At 40.0% G+C, this 23602-nt stretch overlaps 2 protein-coding genes across 7 annotated transcripts; one reads left to right on the top strand and one right to left on the bottom strand.

Moving 5' to 3' along the window:
* The first annotated feature begins 5172 nt into the window (after positions 1-5172).
* Positions 5173-8455, top strand: LOC129776418 (uncharacterized). 5 transcript variants are annotated; one of them, XR_008743105.1, is made up of 4 exons: positions 5173-5790; positions 6746-7715; positions 7913-8012; positions 8164-8455. XR_008743105.1 is itself a non-coding variant. In XM_055782050.1 (3 exons), the coding sequence occupies exons 1-3, from the start codon at positions 5719-5721 to the stop codon at positions 8297-8299; spliced, it is 303 nt and encodes a 100-aa protein (XP_055638025.1). In that variant the 5' UTR covers positions 5173-5718; the 3' UTR covers positions 8300-8455. The 5 variants fall into 5 exon arrangements, 4 of the variants coding, with proteins under 4 accessions (XP_055638025.1, XP_055638021.1, XP_055638022.1 ...); XM_055782050.1 differs by lacking the exon at positions 6746-7715 and having other exon boundaries at positions 8169-8455; XM_055782046.1 differs by having other exon boundaries at positions 6746-8012; positions 8169-8455.
* A 1703-nt stretch (positions 8456-10158) lies between these two features.
* LOC129778808 (uncharacterized) lies at positions 10159-23574 on the bottom strand. 2 transcript variants are annotated; one of them, XM_055785919.1, is made up of 10 exons: positions 22695-23574; positions 22071-22329; positions 12026-12873; positions 11832-11965; positions 11689-11764; positions 11522-11616; positions 11300-11461; positions 11071-11236; positions 10911-11012; positions 10159-10846 (listed from the first exon to the last, which is right to left on the bottom strand). In XM_055785919.1, exons 1-10 carry the CDS (start codon positions 22807-22809, stop codon positions 10422-10424), a joined length of 2382 nt encoding a protein of 793 aa, XP_055641894.1. In that variant the 5' UTR covers positions 22810-23574; the 3' UTR covers positions 10159-10421. The 2 variants fall into 2 exon arrangements, with proteins under 2 accessions (XP_055641894.1, XP_055641893.1); XM_055785918.1 differs by having other exon boundaries at positions 11522-11764.
* Positions 23575-23602: the final 28 nt, after the last annotated feature.

The following is a 23602-nucleotide window of genomic DNA, read 5'->3' as shown; positions in this document are numbered from 1 at the left end:
GTATGCTTTTTAGTTTCTTCCTTCCGTAGCTGTTGAGTTAGGGGTTTGGCAATTTTTGCAAAGTCCTTAATGAACTTCCTGTAGTAGCCAATAACTCCCAAAAACCCTCTTAGCTCTTTCTCATTTTTAGGCAATGGCCATTTTCTTATAGCATCTATCTTTTCCGGGTTAGGTTTTACTTCTTCGGGTGTAACTACATGCCCTAGGAACGCAACTTCCTTCCGGAGAAACTCACACTTGTCGAGTTGTACCTTCATATTATAATTTTTTAACGTTTCTAAAATCAATTTTAAATTAATTATATGCTCTTGAAGGCTAGTCGAAAAGATGATAATATCATCCATATAGACTAGACATCTCACTCCAATATGTTCCCTGAGAATGTTATCCATTACTCTCTGGAACGTGGCTGGAGCATTCTTGAGGCCGAAAGGCATTCTGATGAACTCGTAGTGTCCCCCGTCGACACTGAACGCAGTTTTCTGGATGTCTTTCTTTTGGACCTCTATCTGGTGAAACCCTGAAGCAAGGTCAAGGGTTGAAAAATATTGGCATTTTCCTAATTTATCGAGTATATCCGTTATATTAGGAATAGGGTATCGATCATCTGCGGTCTTATGATTTAATTTGCGATAATCAATAACGAGCCGCCATTTCTTCGTGCCGGAAGCATCAATCTTCTTCGGTACGATCCAGATTGGTGATGACCAAGGACTCTGGGACGGTCGAATAATGCCTTGGTTGAGCATTTTAGTTATTTGTCGCTGGACCTCTTCTCTATGACAGAAGGGGTAGCGGTAATTTTTGGAGTAAATAGGTACATCGTCCTTTGTATTAATTTTGTGTCTCACAGCATTTGTGAATGTTAATTCTTCATCGTCGCTATAAAAAGCTTCCGGAAATAGTTTTAAAACACTAAGAAGTTTCTCTTTTTCTTCCGTGTTTAGGTGATCGGTTCTAATGCACCGTCCTAGTTCAATTTTGGCTTTATCCCGTTTCTCATTTGTGAGAAAAGATTCGGGAGAAACCTCTTCAAAATTATGAAGCTCTGTAAATAAGGCTTCTTTGTCTATGCAGACCGTTACTGGTTTATCGCCAGTGTTTATTAAAAGAAAAGTGGTCACACCATCTCGAGCACTGTATACCCCGCTAGGTATGACGACATCTTGTCCGATCACAATATCGTGTTCTATTAGGAAGTCTCCCTCCTGAAGCCGTACTGGAAACTGCTTCACAAGGGTTTCATTTTGGTGGAAATTCAATTGCTCCTTATCGGGGAATTTTTTCTTCAGCGGTATTCTAGTACCATTGATGGTGATTGTGTTGAATACCGTATCAATTATGGCCCCTATAGATCTCAATGATTCAAAACCAATGAGTCCATCAAAGTAATCATGAAATCGGAATAGAAAGAATTTTTGACTTGGCACACCTTTGGTAGTATTAAGGAAAGGATTCAAATACGTGAATTGATTAATAAAATGGGCGCCACTCACATTTTTTATTTTATGTTGTGGCCCTGATGCAATGCCTTTTGTGGGGACTAACTCAGGGGTTATATAATTTTTGTTGGCCCCCGTGTCTATTAAAAATTTCAATGGTCTACCTGATTTTCTCGGGACCTCTAAATACGGGAGGAAATTGTTCCCTACTCCATTATTTGTTGGTCTGGGACCATACAAAAATTTAACTCTTCGTGAGTTTCTTCTACTACGGGTGGCAATATTATTTCTTCATGATTTTGTTCCGGGGCACAGGCGTCCTGTGTTTGCTCCCAAAACTGTTCATAATTTTCGTCTGATGTTGCCTCACAATTATTCACTTGTGCTTCTCGTCTCTGGAAAGGCACCATTTGTTTCAAATGACCTGAGGGGTCGGGTTTAATGTAGGGTGCTGTCGGTTTTTGGAATTGGGGGTTTTGTTGGAGAGGTTTTTGGTAATAGGTGCTTTGGAAAGGTGGTCTTTGGTATGGGGGATTTTGTGCAGGTTGTCTTAGGAGTGGAGGATTTTGCGGCTGAATAGGCCTAGGGTAGGGGAACGATGGTTTGAAACTTGTGTGCACAATTGGTTTTTGTGGAGGCGTTAAAATTTTTGGGAATTTTTCCCGTCTACGCTGGGTAGCGTTATACTAAGTTATTGTATTTGCTCGAGCCTTTGCGATATGTGTTGTTCCTGGGATTTAGGGTTGAAGTCGGTTGCCTCGGTAATATATATATATATATATATATATATATATATATATATATATATATATATATATAATAGGTTTCGCGAAAAATTTACTGCCCGCAGAAGCGGACGTTGCTCAGATTATGGCACTATGGGTGGGCATAATCCGAGATAAAATTATTGATGAGGCTAGTGACGCATTGGCCTCAAGAAACAATCCCACGACATGGGAAGAAATGAAACTAGTATTAATAGAATACTTTGGTGACAAGAGAGACTTAGGCACTCTCGTCACTCGAATATCGTACCTACGACAGGGTACGAAAAGTATAGCAGATTTCTACAATGAGTGTAGGGAACTACTGTCCGATATCGTGGCAAAATTATTATTGGACGATGAAACTAAATCATGTTTAAAAGTTCTCTAAGAGTTACGAGGACATGATATTGAACTCTTTTGTGGATGGGCTAAATGAGCCTTACTCCACTTTAACAAGGACATCTCGCCCAAATACGCTTTTGATGGCATTTCAATGGGCATTGGATCAGTATAACGCTACCCAGCGTAGACGGGAAAAATTCCCAAAAATTTTAACGCCTCCACAAAAACCAATTGTGCACACAAGTTTCAAACCATCGTTCCCCTACCCTAGGCCTATTCAGCCGCAAAATCCTCCACTCCTAAGACAACCTGCACAAAATCCCCCATACCAAAGACCACCTTTCCAAAGCACCTATTACCAAAAACCTCTCCAACAAAACCCCCAATTCCAAAAACCGACAGCACCCTACATTAAACCCGACCCCTCAGGTCATTTGAAACAAATGGTGCCTTTCCAGAGACGAGAAGCACAAGTGAATAATTGTGAGGCAACATCAGACGAAAATTATGAACAGTTTTGGGAGCAAACACAGGACGCCTGTGCCCCGGAACAAAATCATGAAGAAATAATATTGCCACCCGTAGTAGAAGAAACTCACGAAGAGTTAAATTTTTGTATGGTCCCAGACCAACAAATAATGGAGTAGGGAACAATTTCCTCCCGTATTTAGAGGTCCCGAGAAAATCAGGTAGACCATTGAAATTTTTAATAGACACGGGGGCCAACAAAAATTATATAACCCCTGAGTTAGTCCCCACAAAAGGCATTGCATCAGGGCCACAACATAAAATAAAAAATGTGAGTGGCGCCCATTTTATTAATCAATTCACGTATTTGAATCCTTTCCTTAATACTACCAAAGGTGTGCCAAGTCAAAAATTCTTTCTATTCCGATTTCATGATTACTTTGATGGACTCATTGGTTTTGAATCATTGAGATCTATAGGGGCCATAATTGATACGGTATTCAACACAATCACCATCAATGGTACTAGAATACCGCTGAAGAAAAAATTCCCCGATAAGGAGCAATTGAATTTCCACCAAAATGAAACCCTTGTGAAGCAGTTTCCAGTACGGCTTCAGGAGGGAGACTTCCTAATAGAACACGATATTGTGATCGGACAAGATGTCGTCATACCTAGCGGGGTATACAGTGCTCGAGATGGTGTGACCACTTTTCTTTTAATAAACACTGGCGATAAACCAGTAACGGTCTGCATAGACAAAGAAGCCTTATTTACAGAGCTTCATAATTTTGAAGAGGTTTCTCCCGAATCTTTTCTCACAAATGAGAAACGGGATAAAGCCAAAATTGAACTAGGACGGTGCATTAGAACCGATCACCTAAACACGGAAGAAAAAGAGAAACTTCTTAGTGTTTTAAAACTATTTCCGGAAGCTTTTTATAGCGACGATGAAGAATTAACATTCACAAATGCTGTGAGACACAAAATTAATACAAAGGACGATGTACCTATTTACTCCAAAAATTACCGCTACCCCTTCTGTCATAGAGAAGAGGTCCAGCGACAAATAACTAAAATGCTCAACCAAGGCATTATTCGACCGTCCCAGAGTCCTTGGTCATCACCAATCTGGATCGTACCGAAGAAGATTGATGCTTCCGGCACGAAGAAATGGCGGCTCGTTATTGATTATCGCAAATTAAATCATAAGACCGCAGATGATCGATACCCTATTCCTAATATAACGGATATACTCGATAAATTAGGAAAATGCCAATATTTTTCAACCCTTGACCTTGCTTCAGGGTTTCACCAGATAGAGGTCCAAAAGAAAGACATCCAGAAAACTGCGTTCAGTGTCGACGGGGGACACTACGAGTTCATCAGAATGCCTTTCGGCCTCAAGAATGCTCCAGCCACGTTCCAGAGAGTAATGGATAACATTCTCAGGGAACATATTGGAGTGAGATGTCTAGTCTATATGGATGATATTATCATCTTTTCGACTAGCCTTCAAGAGCATATAATTAATTTAAAATTGATTTTAGAAACGTTAAAAAATTATAATATGAAGGTACAACTCGACAAGTGTGAGTTTCTCCGGAAGGAAGTTGCGTTCCTAGGGCATGTAGTTACACCCGAAGAAGTAAAACCTAACCCGGAAAAGATAGATGCTATAAGAAAATGGCCATTGCCTAAAAATGAGAAAGAGCTAAGAGGGTTTTTGGGAGTTATTGGCTACTACAGGAAGTTCATTAAGGACTTTGCAAAAATTGCCAAACCCCTAACTCAACAGCTACGGAAGGAAGAAACTAAAAAGCATACAAAGGAATTCATTTCGGTCTTTGAAAAATGCAAGAGTATACTGAGCAGCAGTCAAATACTGCAGTACCCAGACTTTGATAAGCGATTCGTCCTTACTACTGATGCATCCAATTTCGCATTAGGCGCGGTTTTATCACAGGGCCCTATCGGACATGATAAACCCATTGCCTATGCATCCCGAACGCTGACCAAAACAGAGGAGAAATACTCCACGATAGAAAAGGAACTCCTTGCTATCGATTGGGGTTGTAAATATTTCCATCCATATTTGTATGGCCGAAAATTTACTCTGTTTACGGATCATAAGCCGTTAACTTACACTTTGAGTTTAAAAACTCCGAATGACCGCCTAATCCGATGGAAATTGAGATTGGAAGAGTTTGACTATGATATCAAATATCGACCCGGCAAACAAAACGTTGTTGCCGACGGTTTGTCAAGAATTTTACCCGAAATTAACAATAATGAACAGGAATCATCTTCTGATACTGAAGCCGCCCATTCGGCAGACTCGGATGCCGAGGAACTTATACAAATGACAGAGCACCCACTAAATTTTTTCAAGAACCAAATAATAATTAAAATAGGAGACGAAAATTCTGAAGAGTTTGATGAGATCTTTCCAGGTGTCACACGTCGTACAATAACCAGGTTCGCATTTGGAGTACCACTGGCGATAAGGATACTGAGAGATTACATGCACCCCAGTAAGATCAACTGTATACTCTGTCCCGAGAGATGGATTAATACTTTACAGATCACATACAAAAATCATTTTTCCCGCAACAAATCTTTTAAAATTAAACTAACGCAAACTCTTCTGCAGGACGTCAGAACACTTGAGGAACAGAACGCCCTGATCGAAGAGGTCCATGGAAGAGCTCACCGAGGCGCAGAGGAAAATCATGCTGAAGTCATCAGGAGACACTATTTCCCCCAAATGCGTAAGAAAATTCAACTTTTTATCAACTTATGCGATACCTGTCTTCAGAACAAATACGAAAGGAGTCCCTATAAAATTAAATTTGCAGAGACTCCTATCCCAGAAAAGCCACTTGACATTCTTCATGTAGATATTTTTATATCTTCCCCAAATCTCTTTATTTCGGCGATAGATAAACTATCGAAATACGCAATGCTTATTCCAATTAAGTCCAGGTCAATTCCCGATGTCAAGCGAGGCATAGTGAAATTGATTTCGACTTATGGAACTCCAAACCTACTCGTTTGCGATAATGAAGTGGCATTCCGTTCTATAGAAATTAGAGGACTGCTCCAAAGAGTAGGAGCAGAAATGTATTTTACCCCCTCTAACCATAGCGAAACTAACGGCATGGTAGAGCGTTTTCACTCAACCCTGTCGGAAATATTTCTCTGTATAAAGGCTAAATATAACGACCTTTCGCATAAAGAAATTTACAAAATTGCAACAAGTCTATACAATTCGACCATACACAGCGTTACGAAAATGAAACCCATCGAAATATTTTTCGGTATTAAAGAAGGGGAAGAAAGACCCTTGAATTTGGAAACAATCCTCGAAAACAGGAACAAAATCTTTGACGAGATAATCACAAAAACTAAAACAAATCAGGAAAAAACATTGGAAACCAGAAATAAAAATAGAGAAAACGAACCGAATTTCTCAAGAGGAGAAGTTATTTACAACAGAATTCAGGGTATAAGAAACAAGAAAAAACCGAGATATAAGTCCCAAACAGTAAAACGCAATAGAAGAAAAACCTTTGTAGATTACAGAGACATAAAACTACACAAATCAAAAATCAAAAGGAAAAGGAAACATGAATGACCATTATAAAAAAAATATATATATTCTATTATATATCACTAGTTTTACGCCAGCATAGAAGCACCTAACATTGTAAACCCCTTTTCCAGATCCTTTTCCTGATATTCACTACGATCCCTATTCCGACAACAGCATCCTTTCTTTCGATGAGAAATCTCAACGAAGACCCCTTGTTACTACTAAACGTAGGAAATTGTAAAATCCAAACAGGAACCTTAAAAATCATACATCCCATAAATCTGACCCACATTCAGGAGTCTATAGACTACCTAACCACTTCCTTTTATGATAAAGTAGATATTAGAAATCCATTAGGAGATGTAGTTAAACTAAAAGTGAAGAAACTTTATAACAATTTCCTCCAAATAAAACCACTCCAACATCACCGACTTAGAAGATGGGATACGCTGGGTGCAACATGGAAATGGATCGCAGGGTCGCCGGACGCGCAGGACCTCCGCATTATAAACTCCACGCTCAATGAGTTAATCACACAGAACAACCAACAGTTTGAAGTAAACAATCATATCAACGAAAGGATTTCAAACCTGACGGGGACCATCAACAGAATCATCGAGAACATGAAAACGAATGAATTATTAACCAACGAGATCACATCAATAATCACGATAATTAATATCGATATCATCAATAAACTATTAGAAGCCATTCAAGAGGCCATCATCCTATCTAAGACGTCAATATCAACAAATAAAATACTTTCGATTCAAGAAATCTCTTTTATAAAGTCATTATTACAAAATCAAGGCGTGACAATAGACCTCCCAGACGACGCCTTTCAACATGTAATTCCCAAATTTGCAGTAAGCCAAGGGACCCTTCTGTACATCCTTCATGTTCCCCGACTGGACAACAAGACATCCTCCGTTATTCAGCTGCACCCCTTAGTACACAGGAACCAAATCATCAACAACTATCCGGAGCATGTCGTCAAAATCGGAAACACCCTTTACGCTACTAGCAATCCGCAGCAGTTCGTTCAGAAAGCAGCATATTTGAAAGCAATAAACGACGCTTGCATTTACCCACTGATTTTTGGTAAGAAATCCGAGTGCAACTCTACGTTTTATGACAGAACAACTCAAGAGTTAATCACCGAAGGTACGCTCTTGATTCAAAACGCAAAAGACAACCTCCTACGAAGCAACTGCGGACCAGATGATCGCACTTTAGTTGGAAATTTCTTAATAACATTTTCAAATTGTACTATCAACTTGAACAACCAATCATTCCAGAACAACGAAGTAGTACACGAAATGGACGTCATCCACGGGGCACTCCATAACGTCAGAACGACCTGGAACAAACATCACTATTTCGACATATCAACAATTGGTAATGAAACATCAAAAAACCGGAAGGAATTGGAACATGTCTACTTACAACAACATAGCTTGAATCTGAAAGTTTGGACCTTATTCGGCGGATTCTCATTAACATTACTTCTCTTTTCATTGTTCTCATGATCATCAAAATTTACTTCAAGAATAGAGCAAACGGATCGGGACGATCCTCACTTAGGGAGAGACCAGTTACCGAAGCAACCGACTTCAACCCTAAATCCCAGGAACAACACATATCGCAAAGGCTCGAGCAAATACAACAACAACAACAACAGATAGCGACATCATTGGCATCGTTAGAATCAGGCAACAAGTCAACAGACACACAATTCTGCACTCCGTAACCCGACGCCAGAACCAGCACCGGCACCAAGAATGCAGACTCGACATACACGAGCGACGGCGAGCCGAACATAACACCTAGGAATCCCAGAAAGTGCTTTATCAATAAGTTCCATTAAGATTAGCTACCCATATATAAACGTGTGAAAAATAAATTAGAGTCAGTTCTTGTTCCGACCAAGTAGTGATTACATCGCGTGTTCTTTTTTTTTAAAAACCCTTCGAAAACCCTCGGGACGTAATTTATATATATATATATATATATATATATATATATATATATATATATAATTAAATTTTCAGTTCGTAATTTCTATCCCATTCGCCGTATTTATCATGATGATGCTAACATTAATAACATTATATACAAACCTCCCACCTTATATATGACGTCTCCCACCGTTTTAGAAACATCTTAACATTATGTTCAATTTTTAGAGCGTAAACCATCTGTCAATTTTTTCACTGTTTACATTTTCTTGCCACAAATCGTTGCCACTTTTTTCTCTCATGTTCCACTTCTCTTCTCTGGTGTGGCGCTTCACTGACACGAGTCTTAGAATACCTTTGAAAAAAATAACACTTCAATATTAAAGCAAAATGAATAAACGATGTGTCCCGATGAACATTTGCAAATATAAATATATATAGAGAGTGTGTTTGCATATGAAGTAAAATTGTGATTATACGCGAGCGTAACATGAGCAAATTTTTAACACATGCGAATCGTGGCTCTCTTGGTATTAACAAGTTCTTCCGCACAGTAACTCGATGTTGATAATTCCTCAATATTTTCTTTCGTTGGTCGTATTTTTTTCACACATCCACGTTGGAGAGCTTCAACCTTTCTCTTCGTTGGCCGTGGCATTTTGATTGAATGTAATACTTTTCCGTTTACCTTTTTTTTTGACAGCAGTGGCAGCGTTCCGAGCTCTGCAATACAATTTTCTTAACCAATGTTAAAGTTGGTAAAACTTACATTATTAGACCCATTAAAAGTAGAATATAATAATTTTATTGATATCATAATTTGTATGACAGTCGCACCAAACCCCCCCCCCCCCCCTTAGCGAGGGGGAGGAGTGTCGTACCACAAAAAAAACATTGCCCCCCAAAACTTCAACATGCGAAATTTGGTTCCGTTTGCTTGCTTAGTTCTTGAGTTATGCAGAAATTTGTGTTTCTTTTGTATGGCAGAGAGACAGACAGAAATTCTTTTTTATATATAAATATAGATTTTGAATTTGTAAATTTTTCAAAATAAATCATTTCAGAGTGGAAAATTGAAAATATTGAAATAATTGTACTGGTGGGGCGAAATCGACAGTAAAGTTTTGAGATCACATCCAATGCATGATGGAAAGAGTATTCACTTTTATTTTCTATCACTTTCTCTGTCTGTATCGATTTGTGAAATATTTTGCCGACTAATACAAAAAACAGTACATTGAATTACAAGAAACTGTATTTAAGTTTTGGGAAACATGTGAATCCAAAGATACAATCGAAGTTCTTCTTAACATATCCGTATTATCCCACCTCCCCTATAATCCACTCAAGCTCAATCATTAGAAACATCAACTGTGTTCCGAGAAATCTTAGTTATCGCTACTAAATCATTTAAAAAAAATTAAATGTGATACAGTAAGGCATATGAAGAGTGAATACATACCCTTACCAGTTCAATTTTAGAAGACAACAGAAGATTATTTAGAGTTGGGGAACTAATGCACCGATAAATTATTGTAGCGTCGGAAAATTATTTCGGATCAAAGATAGTAAGCGATATGAACATATTCATCCTGTCTTTGTGGCGTTCGATTTCATTTGTCAACATTCAATATATTATAATTTAACCGAGTTCATCAAGAGTAGCAATTTTAACATTCTGCGCCCGCTTAGATAGTAAATAAGTCGAGTAGTCAAAAATAGCTGCAAACTCTCCTTGGAGGATAGCAGCAGCAGTAGATAAGCCTCCTTCTTTCAAAGTTTGTTTCCTCGGTTTTATCTTAAGCTTTCAAGCAAGATCCTTCGATAGCATGTAAAAAGTGCAATAGTTTTATTCGTGATGCCGCAGACCGCATATAGAGATGAATGTGCTAAAGTTCTGTAGATGACAGGCCGGTACGACCGTATAGGCGATTCGAGCCACGTTGGACGGTGAGCGGAGGAAGCTTTCGATCGCTTCCACAAGCGACTGAACGGAGCCAATTGTCGAAACCTGATAGAAGAAGCGCAGATGTACGGTTGGTTTGGGGTTCTCGACTTTAGGCTGATTTTCACAATTTGTTTGATCTGCCGACGATGACGTGCAGGACTCGTTAGAGGGGCTGTTCCCCAGTGGATAATCTTGAAGTAACTTGCGCAACACGTACGCGATTGTGTCATGTACCTGGTCGCGACTAATTGCCTGGGCTTGTTCGTTGTGGTGTTGCATTATGTCCTCGCTGAGTTCAGTCAGCTTTGTCGTTGACGTGGCTAGGCCTATTGAATATATTCAACCGTTATTCTTCTGGAGCAACCATCCAACACACATATTGAATCTCACCGGTAGAAACGTAACAAACAACAGACGCACAATTGTTCTCATAGTTCCATCTCCGGCGAATGGAAATCGTGTAGTCACCTATCGAGCAACCCGTCTCTTCATCTGTAATGCGAAGTGTGAGTCAATAGCTAGTTCAATTGTGTGGGGAAAAGCGCTATACAGTCAAACTTGTCGTTGTGCGTGTGTGCCCAAACTTGCCACTCCACAAGAGCTCCTCGGGGTAAGGCCGGTACCACAATATAGTCAATGATTGCATTCGCCGATCGACGCTCCCATTGACGACGGGCTTCGCTGATATAGTTGGGATGGGTTACGAAACAAATTCCCTGTGACAAACGGTATTGTTCGATTAATGCACCATCATTCAGATCCGAAACTAACAACCATACCTGAACAACATCACGCAATAAACCGTGGGCGTGCATTGCTTTAGCTATTCGGCTCAGATGGCGCAATGTAAGTTTGCACTGCTGTTTGATGCCGCCTTCGATGATAGTCATGCTACCCGGAACCAACGCAATCTGACCCGATATGTAGGTTATATGGCCGACCTGAAGGAATTACAATAATATGAATGCTCTGTTGGTATGAATCCATTGGTTTTTGGTTACTTTAGTCGATTGACTGTATGTTCCAATGTTTGCGGGAGCCCAATGGGAAATACCTTGTACGTGCATGGTGTGTCTTTTGTGTTCTAGTTCGGAAACTGTGGATATGTGAGAAAGAGAGCTCGTTACACGTTGCTTCATCAATCGAATTCGCCTACAAGGTGACCTACTTGATTTCTCCGAATTGAACGCCACCGCCTCGAGCACGACCTGGCAATTGTCTGGAAGGGGACATTCTACACAAACCTGTGTGGGGAAAAGCGACACAATATAGATCAATTTATCCTAAGAAATCGATAGAAGATCAATCTACCCTTGTCGGTGGATTGGTAAAATTAAACTTCTTCGAGTAGATCTCGTTTAAGTAGGAGTATTCGGCCATATCACGAACGTACAATGTCATATAGCATATTTGTTGAAGCGTAAACGAGTTTGAGGTTATCAGTTCTAGAAAAGATTGCATTGGTCATGCTCTAATGGGTGTTTGAAGAGAATCAAAACATTTACCTTCTAAAGTTTGAAGTGCGATTTCCATCGCTTGACTAGACGATTCGGCAACGCCTTGAACACCGGCCACCCACATCCATCCCTTTGAGTTGACTATTGCTCTCGGATGATTGGTAAGTGGTTGTTGCTCACGCTCAAAAACTAGATTTGTTGTAAGCGAATTATTACTATTCCCACTTTTTCCACCACTTCCGTCGATGCTAAGTCGCTTCGTGAGTATTTTTACCGGTGACTTTGGTAACACTATTTCCATGGTGAAGTCTTTGGAAATACTGTTGCTGCGGGACACTCCTCCTTCCATTCCACTGAGATCGTCCTTGCTGAAGGAGTTTCGCATGACTACAGACCTAGCGTGGTTCTCTTTTTCAATTATTTCCAGCTCCGTTTCGCTCAGGTCCGGATCACTTAAATCACTGTAACTGCTCTCGTTCAGGTCCGAGATGAAATCGAGCGAATTTTTGATCACTACAGCCTCAACTCGTTCCTTGGGCACCAGACGGAGTTTGGTCAAATTGAGATACCCCACGGGACACACCGGATCGGCGGAACTTATTACCGTCTGCACATCCTCCACCACAATACGCCTCTTGAATAGGGGACAATCCAGCGTGAACGTTTCGTACTCTCCTCCCTCGCCGCAAACGTTCAGCCCATACTTTTCCTTCATATTGAGCAGATGTGGTTGCATTTCCTTGAGTGATTTCCCCAGGTGCCGATCAGGAATCAGACCCAGCGCAGCGACCTTGATAATGATTGCGTGGACCTGGCAGTCAATCATCTCCTGCAGTAGCTCGGTTTGGTCCCGCTGCCACAAGTAAGCTAGCGAGATGAGATTCAACCGGTGGCAGCTGAAACGAAACAAAAATTACACATCAGATCCATGCATTTAGTTTTGAAAACTTAGTGAATTTGGGCAAAATGTTTCTCTTAGCGAACACACCCATACCCGTCTGTTTTCAACATTTTTCATATCCTATGGTGCACAAAGTGCCGAGGTATTCACGTGTAAAACAAATCATGTGGGAATGTGTTGTCAGATTTCTTCAGAAACTTCAATAATCTGTACACTGAATTGCTTAAGTTGAATATCGATGTGTCTGGCCCCATAACATAAGGAATACTCATTATCACCACCTCGCATTTTCCACGGAAGGATTCCCCATCACGCTGCAAGACTGTGTACTGGAATCGGTACTCGGTACACAGTTGATCCTAACCCAGCAAACATTAAATCGTATAATTTTGCACGTGCCAAGTCTCACAAGAAATCCGAATAAATCATAATCACATATAATATCAATCAACTATTCACTCGCGAGACGCGACACGGAACTAGGACACAACACTTATAATCCTTACAAACATTAAAATGGTTAAAATTACCTTTTTCGTCGACCGGTTTCGGGCTCGATGTTGCCCATCTACTGGACGGTGTCCGACTGGTTACGATGGAGCACTAACACATATTCATACGGTTATCAGTACTTGTCGAAGATATATTTTGCTGAGTTACCAGCTTCGTCAGATGGAAGAGTTGAGATGATATTGGTGCATCTTCTTCATTCATAAGTGGGGAATCGCTGGTTGAGATGTACATTGATTCCTATGCATTCAACTGTGAGGCTTTTCGTACATTTCTAATAATTTTTGCCTTCTCCCAGTCTACGCAGTGGGCTTGAGTTAAAGCATGTGCTGCCACACTTGATTCGCTGGCTCGTTCATTATCCACCGCATTCTTATGTTCACGTAGGCGGATTTTGAATTTCCGACGAGTTTGACCGATGTATACACTAGTACAGTCTTTGCAGGGAATCTGATAGATCCCTGATTTTTCATCCGGTGGAATTCTATCTTTCAGGTTGCACAAAAGGTCTTTCAGGGTGCTCTCACTTTTGTACACCACATGAAATCCGTGTTTCCGGAGTGTAGACTGGACTGTGTTGGTTATTTTGGGATAGTACGGTAGGCTGATCCATTTGTGTTGTTCCTTCTCAGGCTCTAATGTGGTGTTGTTTTTTCTCCATTTCTTCTTCTCGTGTTTCCGAAGGATTTTCTCCCCAAAACATCTCTTGTACCCATTCAGCTCTGCAGCATGGTAGATTCTATTTTTCTCCGCTATGTAATCATCTCTCTCCATTGGTATGTTGAGGAGACGATCCACCATGGAGTGGAAGGCTGCTTGTTTTTGTGCGCCGAAGTGATTAGAGTCGGAAGTTATATATCTATCCGTAGACGTTGGTTTCCCAAACTTTAGCCGATTATCTTCCTTCCGGGTAATGTACAGGTCCAGAAAAGGAAGTGTACCGTCTTTTTCTTTTTCGACGGTAAACTTAATCGTCCTATGTTGGGAATTCAACAACTCCAACGTCTGCTTCAAGTAACGTTCTTTCACGACTGCGAAGATGTCATCTACATAGCGTCTCCACATTCGAGGGAAGAATTTTTCTTTCGCCATCTCTGTTTCAAAATCTTTCATGAAAACCTCCGCTAAGAGTGGCGATAGCTTGCTACCCATACTGAGACCGAACGTTTGCTTGTAGAACTTTCCCCTGAACGAAAAGAAGTTCTGATTCATACAGGTTTTCGTTACCAAAAGATATGCGTCGATCTGATTGGGTGGTACGCGTTTCCGTTCCAGATGTCTGCGCAAACTATTTACCGCCTCTGTTACTGGCACGTTCGGAAAAAGAGCTGTAACATCGAACGACACCAGAATTTCCCCTCGCCTAACCTCGAAGCCTTTCAAATGGTCTACCAACTCAAACGAATTGTTGACATTTTTACCGTGAGTTATGGGATATTTTTTTAATTCTTCAACCAACCAAGCAGCCATTTTTTCAGTTGGAGTGCAGATGTTAGACGAAATCGTTCGGTCTCAGTATGGGTAGCAAGCTATCGCCACTCTTAGCGGAGGTTTTCATGAAAGATTTTGAAACAGAGTTGGCGAAAGAAAAATTCTTCCCTCGAATGTGGAGACGCTATGTAGATGACATCTTCGCAGTTGTGAAAGAACGTTACTTGAAGCAGACGTTGGAGTTGTTGAATTCCCAACATAGGACGATTAAGTTTACCGTCGAAAAAGAAAAAGACGGTACACTTCCTTTTCTGGACCTGTACATTACCCGGAAGGAAGATAATCGGCTAAAGTTTGGGATATACCGTAAACCAACGTCTACGGATAGATATATAACTTCCGACTCTAATCACTTCGGCGCACAAAAACAAGCAGCCTTCCACTCCATGGTGGATCGTCTCCTCAACATACCAATGGAGAGAGATGATTACATAGCGGAGAAAAATAGAATCTACCATGCTGCAGAGCTGAATGGGTACAAGAGATGTTTTGTGGAGAAAATCCTTCGGAAACACGAGAAGAAGAAATGGAGAAAAAAAAACACCACATTAGAGCCTGAGAAGGAACAACACAAATGGATCAGCCTACCGTACTATCCCAAAATAACCAACACAGTCCAGTCTACACTCCGCAAACACGGATTTCATGTGGTGTACAAAAGTGAGAGCACCCTGAAAGACCTTTTGTGCAACCTGAAAGATAGAATTCCACCGGATGAAAAATCAGGGATCTATCAGATTCCCTGCAAAGACTGTACTAGTGTATACATCGGTCAAACTCGTCGGAAATTCAAAATCCGCCTACGTGAACATAAGAATGCGGTGGATAATGAACGAGCCAGCGAATCAAGTGTGGCAGCACATGCTTTAACTCAAGCCCACTGCGTAGACTGGGAGAAGGCAAAAATTATTAGAAATGTACGAAAAGCCTCACAGTTGAATGCATGGGAATCAATGTACATCTCAACCAGCGATTCCCCACTTATGAATGAAGAAGATGCACCAATATCATCTCAACTCTTCCATCTGACGAAGCTGATAACTCAGCAAAATATATCTTCGACAAGTACTGATCACCGTATGAATATGTATTAGTGCTCCATCGTAACCAGTCGGACACCGTCCAGTAGATGGGCAACATCGAGCCCGAAACCGGTCGACGAAAAAGGTAATTTTAACCATTTTAATGTTTGTAAGGATTATAAGTGTTGTGTCCTAGTTCCGTGTCGCGTCTCGCGAGTGAATAGTGGTAATGTCCTTACGTTAGCACAACCAAAAATAAGAGAATATCAATCAAAATATCGATCATATATATCTAAAATCGCATAAAATGCAAAAACACGATTTTCCATGTCATCGATGGATTGAGTGGTAACGTTGTCGTATCAAATCGCATATCAGTCCAAAAAGCATCGCATATCGTTATATACGGCTTTATATGCGTACAAAATATGGCATATACGTATATCGCCTCCACTTTTGTGTGTATATACTAGTTATCTGCATCATATATCATACAAATGTGTCTTGGTTGTATGTATATCGCCTCCAATTATAGCTATTCATACGACTTAATGTTTGCTGGGCGTGTGTATTGGAAATCGCATAAAATGTAAAAACTCGATTTTATATACCATTATCAAATTAAGTCGCAATTCGGTATAATAAACATCAATTTTATGATGTACATTGTCGTAAAATATATTTAATCCGCATCATATGCGTATATTACGCTGATGCAGTTTATGTGTCGTATAAGCGTATAATTTAAATCGATTCAGTACTGTAGTAAATCGTGTTGCATGCTGAAGAAAATCATGAAACAGTAAATCAAATTAGATCCTAATAAAGAACATATTACATCATATTGAAATGTCAATGAAATGCTGATGCACTCGAAAGTTTTAACCGCTGTTGAATTAAATTTCAGATAGCCGCGCGAGATAGCTGGTGGATGATAATCCAGACGACCGGAGTTCGAACCCACATCGGAGCAGTTTCCACCATACATCAATCTGTGTCATTTTAAACATTCATATTCCACTCCCAACATAAGTCAATCAATCAATTATTATTTCTACGAACATAAATACTCATATATAAAAATGGCGATTCGTGAGGTTATAATAAACATTTCACGAAAATATTTTGCGCCTTTTTTTTTTTTTCAATGTCTGTAATAAATCGTATATGAGTATGGCCAAAGTCGTATTTGGTGCTTTGACAATTCATGAATATATTCATATTAGATCGCAATTCAATTCCAACATAATCGCTATTATAGCCGGTCAAAGTTGCATATTCATCCAAACAAATTCGGTAAGCATTTTCCATGTATGTATATGGCCTCCACTTTTGCATGCATATGCCAGTTAGGCGCATTATATGCCAACCAAATGTTAGGGCATATGATGTTATATATACGCTTGTTATGCGATTTAATGTTTGCTGGGAAGGTAACGGTACAATATTTTAAAATATTGCTGCTTTGACTGTTTGCCATATCCTAGAATCCCCAACAACTACTCACGAGTATGGTTGTGGAAGACCAGCCAAAATTATGGACCCCAAAGGACTTCATTCTCTTCTCCTTTCTCTGCCTTTGAAAACAAGGATTTACTGAGCCAAAGGGGTGCCGCAAAAATGAAAACTGTTTAATTGAATTGTAAAAGTTCGCACTAGCGTTTTGCTCTGAAAAAAAAAATTGTAAAATGTTTTCAACAAAGTTTTTAACGGGACCCACAAGAAGAAAGCTGATTTGAAGAAATGCTCAAATGGTCCGACAGAGGCTGCGGGAGGGAGTATCGAAGCGTCGGATTGCGGCAGACCTTGGTATTTATGAATCAGCTCTGAGGAAGAGGCTCATATCAGAAAGCGATTTACGATTTGAATCTTCTTTTTTTTTTGACATTTCTACTCCTTCTGGGATGTGTCAGCGAGCACCTAGGGCGGTTCAGATAGGTATTTACGAGTGAGCAGTCTGAGGATCTGGCGGACCACTGCAGGGCACTGGACAATGCTTTCTATGGTATGACTCCCAAAGATTTACGGCGTCTGGCGGAAGCCAACAACCTCCAGCACGAATTCAATCAAGTTGCAAAACTGGCATGAAGGGATTCTAGTTTCACGAGAAACCATCGTCTGTCTCTTCGAACCCCACAACAGCACAACGAAGCATCAGCGCTCCGAGGCAAAGCGTCGGAATCCTCAGAACCTAAATCCAAGATGAGGAATAAAAATAAACAATTGCTTCAAAATAATTCAAAATGAATTTCAAATGAAAAATGTTTCTATTTTCACCATGCATTCAATTCAATAACGGTTATGTTTCGTTTATGTTTTTGTTTTCACAATAAACTTATTATATTATATAAACAAATCAATATTGTTTTTTTTTTTTCAACAATGAGTTTCAAATAAATCAAGTGAAGGTAACTATGTATTTATAAACTTGATCTATATAAATAAAAATGATTTGGTTTTCGTTCCTCACGATTTAACTCAAGAACGGAGAAACGGATTCAAACAGTCAGTATCAGAACTTATGCGTCTTAGTCTGCATCAGGTTTATATGTCAAAAAAGAAATTATATACCGCGATTACGTACATAAAAATAATTGCTGTAGCAACTTGAGTGTTCGAAATGATTTATATCAATATATCAATTGTGGGTGGGACGAAGTTCGCCGGGTCAGCTAGTTTGTTAATAAAAATAATTATTAATCGGATATCTTATATTGTCAGTCTCCTCCCTCCCAAAAATTTCCACCGGGTATGTTCGATCATAACACCCACTCTTCTCCATCCATAAATTTTTTTTTTAAATAAATTGAATAAAAAATACTAGTTTTTCTCCAATTGCTGCTTGCTTTCTGGAACAGCTGGTACGGATGTCCTCGGACCATGGCTCCAGGCCAGGCCAGGCCAGGCCTTCATCGTGGAGGGGAAGGAACAAGGATCTTCGTGGCTGATCCATTGTTCACGCGTTAGATTCTGAAGAATAGTTCGGCATCTTTTAAGTAGCAGAAAAGCGCTGCTACTTTCGCTGGTTCGTCGCTTAAGATATCTCGCACGCTCCCGCTGATTCCATAAAGATTTCGCAGATCGTCGTATTTTGGGCAACCACACAAGAAATGTTCGACAGAGTTGTGGATTTGGCAGTGATCGCAGAGTAGTCGGAAAGGTCCTCCTTTGAAGCCGTGCGAAACCGAGCAATGACCGGTCCTCAGTCTAGACAGGATGCGTTTTTCTAGCATCCTTTCTACGTCCTCGAACCCTGCAATCGAACCCTTTACCTTTCTGAGGAACAGCCCTCTCTCTGCCAGCCACCTTTCAGACCAAAAGGAGCGGAAAGAATTGGTGATCCACAACTTCGTGTCGTCAAGCGGCACCTCCCGAGTGAAAAACGGTCTGGTGTGACCGATACCGGCAAATCGAATTTCGAGCGACATAGCATGCGCTGCCATAGCTATTTCGAAAATAGTGACGTCATTCGTTGTGTTTATCTTTGATTGCCCCCCGCCTCCATGCGGAAATGCTATTTTCAGGAATTAATTTATCAATTAAAAACGTACATTTTTGTAGAGCTCCCTCAGAATATGAGGCTAATGTGATAGCGTGGAGTGAATATTTGTGAAATCACGTCGAAAAACACGGATAAATGTGATATTTCCATGTGCCATTTTCACTCCACCACGTTCATAGAAACTACCGGAGTTTCATTATTTCAACGTTATGAAGTTGATGTTCCGAAGACTCTCAGTGTTGGAGTGTATGTTGTTAGAGAATAATCGCCAATTAATCAAAATTTCACCGAAAATGTTACTACTTTCGAGAACTAAGCATACGACTGCTCTCTGGACCTTTTTACCACATGAATAATCGAAATAAGCCACGATATCATTGTCATCTGTTAAAAAACAACCAGTTGAATGATTTCATGAGAATTTTGGCTCAAATTATCATACAACCGTGAGTACTTTCAAAATTGTTTCGTTTCTTCCATATACATTCCATACTGAATGCAAATAATTACGACATGATATTTGGCTTGCCAATACAGATACACTTCGCCTACTGCTCCAACTCTATATGTACCTTATTGATATGGACGTAAAAATAAGATTGCGTACGCCGGTAACAATTTCGTCCCTAGCAGAGATGGGCAAAACAGTTCATTTTGATGAACGGTTCACTCATTAACCGTTCATCTAAGTGAATCAGTTCTTTTGAACCGTTCTTTCGCTCTTTCGTTCTGCGGTATTAAGAACAACATAGAATGTTAGCCGGCACCCAACATCAATAGACAGCTATCAATTGATATCGTTGGATTGGATTATATTTTTGGAATTTAGTGGGGGAAGATAAGCTGCTTCTTCTTTAAAAGTCGCAAACTGTATGTGAAAATATTTTTATCGGTCGACAAAAGTTTATGTAATAATCTGATGCGCACAAAATATGTGCAATTTTTCATATTCTCTTTTTGGACAACACACAGGTTCCATGTAAGATCATATTTCATAATGTTCATTCAGGGGAAAAAATCAGCAGCGATTTTCACTAATAATCAATCATACAAACAATCACGATAACACGTACACGCAATAGGCCAAACAATTAATTGAAAGCAACAAAAAAACTTTGCCCTCACTATAAGATTTTATGTTTACCTAATCCATCAATCGCCCCAGCTTCGCCAAGATTTTTTTCTGATAATCAGGAAATATATGAATGTTACGCGGAATTGAAAGAATATATGAAATTGAAAATATATAGTTTTGCTTTTAAAACTACGGAAATCTAATTTAATTTTTAACCCAAAATTGAGTATACATCAACAAAATAAACCCTGCGTTAGATGCGTTTTGCTCATAAATGACAATATCGTTTTATTTTCCTTACAAGCGTTCTCGTTATATTTATCCATTCCGTCCAGCGCAAATCAGTTCAGCTGCACTAGTTCGTTCGCAAACAGTTCGCCCGCCAACACTTCGTTCTCAAACAGTTCGTTCCCAAACAGTTCACTCTCAATCAGTTCTTTCCCGTACAGTTCACTCGTAAACAGTTCGTTCTGAACCAGTTCGTTCACAAACAGTTCACTCGCAAACCGTTCTTTCGGATTCAGTTCGTTCACAAACCGTTCGCTCGCAATCAGTTCGTGGGGAGAACTACCGTTCTTTGAAAAAGAACGACCGTTCGTTCACTTTTTTCGGCGAACTAGTTCTTTCGTACCGTTCGTGAACGGTTTGCCCATCTCTAGTTCCTAGGGTGGTAGAAATGTGGATTGAAGTCAGTTGAATGAAGAGGCAGATTTGTATTCATTAGTGGGCGTCAGTTAGAATAACCACTGACTGGACGAGTTCATCAGTCATTCTCGCTAGTCAACGCTAATCAATTCATTTTCTAGTCAATTCATTCTTTTGTTTACGGTGACTGCCGAAGCAGTTCTAGTCGAAGCGAAGTTACTGAGAGTAGAGTCGGTCTTCATTTTTCACCTTTGAGGATTTCGGGCCCTAGTCCCAGGAGAGAAGACATCCGAGTGCAAAGGGTTAAAGTGGCGAACATTACACTCTATAGATAAAATTGGTTCTAGTGGTTATCTAATGCGGACGTGATAGAAATGCTAGGGAACTCATCCGCTAGCGGATAATCGAGGTTCTACTGTATGTAGTTTCCTTAATCCACTAAAATCCTTTCAACTGAACTGATAAAAAATCCAGCTTTATAAAAATGTTATGAGGTTTCCGTATGCTCAATTTTGAGAAAAAAAATGTCTTGAGAGAACTCTTTCGGGTTATAGGTCGAATGAAATAAGAATGTAATTTGTCTCTACTGCTGTGTTCATCGTAAACTCAGTGGATCTTGAATCGAATCATTGTCTGCTCAGGATGGAACATTGCACACCAGCATAATCTATGCTTGAAATGCATATTCAACGAGTGTGACTCACACGAATAGTGGTTGTGTCTTAATCTTTCACGTTTACGAACAAAAGCTCACACATTTAGAATATGGGTAGGCCGAGCGTAATCAATTGTATACTATTTATACATGAGCTATATTTACCAAAAACAGTGATAGTCTTAAATCACAGATAAATACGCGTATCTGTACAAAACGCAATACATGGTTAGAACTAAGTTCGCCCGACCTTATTGCCTTCTAGATGTCAAAAAGAAATGTTTTGTCTTACACATTTTCCACTCGTACTCGCTGATAGTCGGAGAGAATTGCTCCCACCGCCACGGCTTCCACGTTCTGTTCCTCCTTAATTTGATGAAGGAGCTCGTACAAATCCTCCACTTCATCGTCTTCGGTGGGTTCGTAGTTTTTCTTCTTGTTGATTGAGTTTCCTATCGTTATTTTGCGGTACAGTGGAAGCTCCATCGCTTGGGCCAACTTCTCGATCCCTTGATGACCCACCGTTTGATACATATAGCTATCCAGCTCGTCTGGAAACGAAAAAAAGTGACTGTGAAATATAACGTAATATTTTCGTGTTACTTTCTAATGATTGCGACTCAAACTCATTTGACGAAACCAGCATTTCCCAGCATCGCAATTTTATCAGGTTATTTTGGAGTCTCGAATTGACTCACTAAACAGAAAAATCAACAACCGTATCTTGACTGAAAATGACATTATATGGACCAATCAATTTTATACCATTCGCGAACGGAATGTTTGGAACACTCTTGTGCAATATATAACGACAACAATAAATATTTGCTGTTTTATTTGCACGACGAATTAATATATTTGTATTTGCGCTTTGGAAGTACTATGAAAGTTTCGTGAAATCTAACTCCAAGCTCACCTTTATCCTGGGGGTGAAGATTCGCCAGGGCAATCACCTGATGGCCTTCCGCAGTAACCTGCATCATGTTATAGGTGCTGTCCTTGCCACCGCTTACTAACGCCACGACCCGCATTTTCGGCTTTACCTATGTTCTACAGTCGGTGTGACACTTCCTCTCTTATACTTAACAAATAAATCAAAGCAAAAGCTAACAACTATAATCGACAATCAAAGATTTAACAAGATAAAGGAACACCAAATTTGGATAACTAAAACGATACTAGTCGCCGATGGCCAGCAGCAGCATTTCTACGGTTTGCTTCTCCATCTCTCCGACGACATGAGGGGTTTCTTCTACAAACGCAATCACTTCTTCAGCAGCTGTTTTCGTTAACCCAATTTTTTTATATCTTCTACGCTGCTGCCTTCAACCAAACGACCTTCACTTGTCTTCCCTCCCTGTCTGGGAAATGAATCTCTATCAAATGATGCTGCAGCGACAGTTGCAAGTTGGACAATGTATTTGTCGCAATAGATTACACTTTCCTGATTCACAATCGCTCGGAGATGAGATGGCGAAGAGTGGCGCTTGATAAGCGTTATCGCTCGCAAACAATCTCGACGAAACGTGCATTTGCCAGATGTTTATTGAACTGGTGCATTATTGTCTTTCTGCTTCTAGTCCACCGTTATTATTGTTCGTTTTGGAGAATTACTAAGTCAAATACAGCTTTGGCATTGCGGTACAACTCACATAGAGAGCGAATTGTACAAGCGGAATCGGGAATATCCGTGTGTTAAACTTCCATCACACCTGTTACCATAATACTCAAGAAGACATTTTTTTTACTTTATGCTGCACAGATTAAGAAAAAGGATGTTTTTGCACAATGTTTGACAGATGTCCAAGTGATGGTACAAGCCAT

This window comes from Toxorhynchites rutilus, chromosome 3 (genome assembly GCF_029784135.1).
Source record: "Toxorhynchites rutilus septentrionalis strain SRP chromosome 3, ASM2978413v1, whole genome shotgun sequence".
In the NCBI taxonomy this organism is placed as follows: domain Eukaryota; kingdom Metazoa; phylum Arthropoda; class Insecta; order Diptera; family Culicidae; genus Toxorhynchites; species Toxorhynchites rutilus.
The sequence above is the reverse complement of the archived record's forward strand: the minus strand, read 5'-3'. Positions and strand labels throughout refer to the sequence as shown.